Raw genomic sequence first — 3352 nt, 5'->3', positions numbered from 1 at the left:
TCACTCCTGACAGGACGCCTGCTTGTCCTCTACAATCACCTGCCCAGTCACAGTGTAAGTCAGAGCCCTCCAGTTAATCACATTGCCTGGGCTGTAGTTGACATCAGCTGTGAAGTGCTGAATCTCACAAGGAGACAGGACGTAGTTCCACACATGCACATCACTGATCTGACCAACAAATGACTGGCTCTTGTCAAAGCCCCCCCCATGGGAGTCCTGCTCCTGACCCAGAACGATGTTGTGAACTCCATCAAGCACTCTCCCCCCTGCGTAGCCTTGCTTCCGCGTGCTGGGCTTCCCATTGGTCCACAGCTGATTGATCCCATTGGTGGAGCCCCAGGTCCCACACACGGACATCCACATGTTGAGCTCGTCTGGAACGCCCTTAAACTTGACTTCTTTGTCCCGGACCCACAGAGCCCTGTCCTCACCCGCCGTCGACTTGAAAAGCAGCAGGTCGTTGAAGTGCTTCGGGGAGGCCATGGAGAACAGAGCGTAGCTCCGCCGCAGGTCTGTGAAATACCTTCAGGAAGAGGTTCATAAATATAGAATATAGAGTTAGAACAAGAAGAAGATATGTTCAATATCACTAGACTATAACAGACACAAGGTCAAGGTCAGTCACAGTGTTTTGAGTTGTCTTAACTTGACGACAGAAGAAGTATTGAACACTACATTACCTGAGACATAAGGTCACAGAGCCAAGCGTCTCTCCTGTTGGTGTCAGCTTCACGTGAGCAGTGTCCGACTCTTGTGTAAATGTAAACACTTTACCTGTGAGGTCTGGTCAGACAAACAGGATTTAGTCCATCAAATCAAAACAAACCATTCAAAGCACATTTGGAATTGTAATGTTAGTACTGTCTGAAGAGATTTCCAGTGCATACACAAATGATAATGATATGTACTTCCAGGTATGTGTGCATGATAATGATATGTACTTCCAGGTATGTGTGCATGATAATGATATGTACTTCCAGGTATGTGTGCATGATAATGATATGTACTTCCAGGTATGTGTGCGTTGCCTTATGAACACTGATCGTATGTCAAATGAGCATTCATGTTCAAAGTAAATCAACATGATGGTCAGATGTCTCACCTTGAGGCTCGGCCCAGCACATGGTGAACATGACCAGCACCACAAAGAGTCTCTCCATCTGTTCACAATACAACAACAGCATTGTTTACAACAAATATTACATTAGGGCTTCAAAGTGCATGGAAATGTGTACACTATAAATGGGTTTGCAATCTCTTCAATTGCGATTGCAAGGCATTAATGGACAAAACGCCATGTTAGAGAACCTACCTTGTCAGTTGTACTGAGTGTCAAATGTTCTGTAGCTTAGTTGATCAGAAGATGTAGTTTAGTTCCTAAGAGGTCTGGTCTGTCTGGTCTCTCCTGTCCTTCTTATTTATTCTGATCAGTGAAACAGGGAAGTGGCAGTTCAGAAGGAGGCACCTACAGTGGAACATGTGGTCACCATTTCCCAAAAAACACGACTCTAACTGCTGAGTCTGCAGATTATAAACTGTTACAATTCTGCTGATTTTGTGAAATCGTAAAAAAAAAAAAAAAATCGCAATAATGTTTTTCACAATAATGTCACAATAATGACACCACTCTGATGGAGGGAGAATACCTAGAAACAAAGTAGGGAATAAACGTAGATTAACAACAAACACCTGATAGAGATTAACAACATATACCTGATAGAGATTAACAACATAGACCTGATAGAGATTAACAACATACACCTAATAGAGATTAACAACATAGACCTGATAGAGATGAACAACATAGACCTGATAGAGATTAACAACATAGACCTGATAGAGATTAACAACATACACCTGATAGAGATTAACAACATAGACCTGATAGAGATTAACAACATAGACCTGATAGAGATTAACAACATACACCTGATAGAGATTAACAACATAGACCTGATAGAGATTAACAACAAAGACCTGATAGAGATTAACAACATAGACCTGATAGAGATTAACAACATAGACCTGATAGAGATTAACAACATAGACCTGATAGAGATTAACAACATAGACCTGATAGAGATTAACAACATAGACCTGATAGAGATTAACACCATAGACCTGATAGAGATTAACAACATAGACCTGATAGAGATTAACAACATAGACCTGATAGAGATTAACAACATAGACCTGATAGAGATTAACAACATACACCTGATAGAGATTAACTACATAGACCTGATAGAGATTAACAACATAGACCTGATAGAGATGAACAACATACACCTGATAGAGATTAACTACATAGACCTGATAGAGATTAACAACATAGACCTGATAGAGATTAACAACATAGGCCTGATAGAGATTAACAACATAGGCCTGATAGAGATTAACAACATTCTGTATAATAATTTATCCATAAATCTCGACAGACATGACTACTCAACCAGACATGCTTCTGCACGAGGTTTTACACTTCCAAAAGTGAGGTCGAATGCAATGAAACGAACTGTCATGTTCCGAGGTATGCAGGAATGGAACTCTCTTCCCAGACATGTTACACAGGAGAATAGTAAAATCCGTTTCAAAATCTTAGTAAAACAACACTTGGCAAATAGAGAAATTGACATTCCCTAATGTATATTAAAGGTGTATGTAAATGAAAAAATTTGTTTTTAGTTTAGTTTTAGTTTTTAATTTAGTTTTAGTTGAGTTTAGGTTAGTTTGACTTTAGTTTAGTTTTAGTTCTTTTCTTTCCATTTTCTTTTAATTTTCTTTTAATTACACTCAGTTGTCTGTTCTTTGTAATCATTTGTTTGTATTTGTGTTGTTATTGATTTCATTTGTATTGTTATTTTTGTGGACCCCAGGAAGACTAGCTGTCACCATGGTGGCAGCTAATGGGGATCCTAATAATACACAATAAACATACACCTGATAGAGATTAACAACATAGACCTGTTAGAGATTAACAACATACACCTGATAGAGATTAACAACATAGACCTGTTAGAGATTAACAACATACACCTGATAGAGATTAACAACATAGACCTGATAGAGATTAACAACATAGACCTGATAGAGATTAACAACATAGACCTGATAGAGATTAACAACATAGACCTGATAGAGATTAACTACATACACCTGATAGAGATTAACAACATACACCTGATAGAGATTAACAACATAGACCTGATAGAGATTAACAACATAGACCTGATAGAGATTAACAACATAGACCTGATAGAGATTAACAACATACACCTGATAGAGATTAACAACATACACCTGATAGAGATTAACAACATAGACCTGATAGAGATTAACAACATAGACCTGA

At 38.6% G+C, this 3352-nt stretch overlaps 1 protein-coding gene across 1 annotated transcript; it reads right to left on the bottom strand.

Moving 5' to 3' along the window:
* On the bottom strand, positions 1-1160 carry LOC308154382 (C-reactive protein-like; the record flags this gene model as incomplete). The annotated part of the gene is made up of 3 exons (XM_080527545.1): positions 1-523; positions 681-783; positions 1103-1160. The coding sequence occupies 3 exons, from the start codon at positions 1158-1160 to the stop codon at positions 1-3; spliced, it is 684 nt and encodes a 227-aa protein (XP_080383671.1).
* Between the last annotated feature and the right edge of the window lie 2192 nt (positions 1161-3352).

This window comes from Nansenia antarctica, assembly GCF_963989245.1.
Source record: "Nansenia antarctica genome assembly, chromosome: 3".
In the NCBI taxonomy this organism is placed as follows: Eukaryota; Metazoa; Chordata; class Actinopteri; order Argentiniformes; family Microstomatidae; genus Nansenia; species Nansenia antarctica.
The sequence above is the reverse complement of the archived record's forward strand: the minus strand, read 5'-3'. Positions and strand labels throughout refer to the sequence as shown.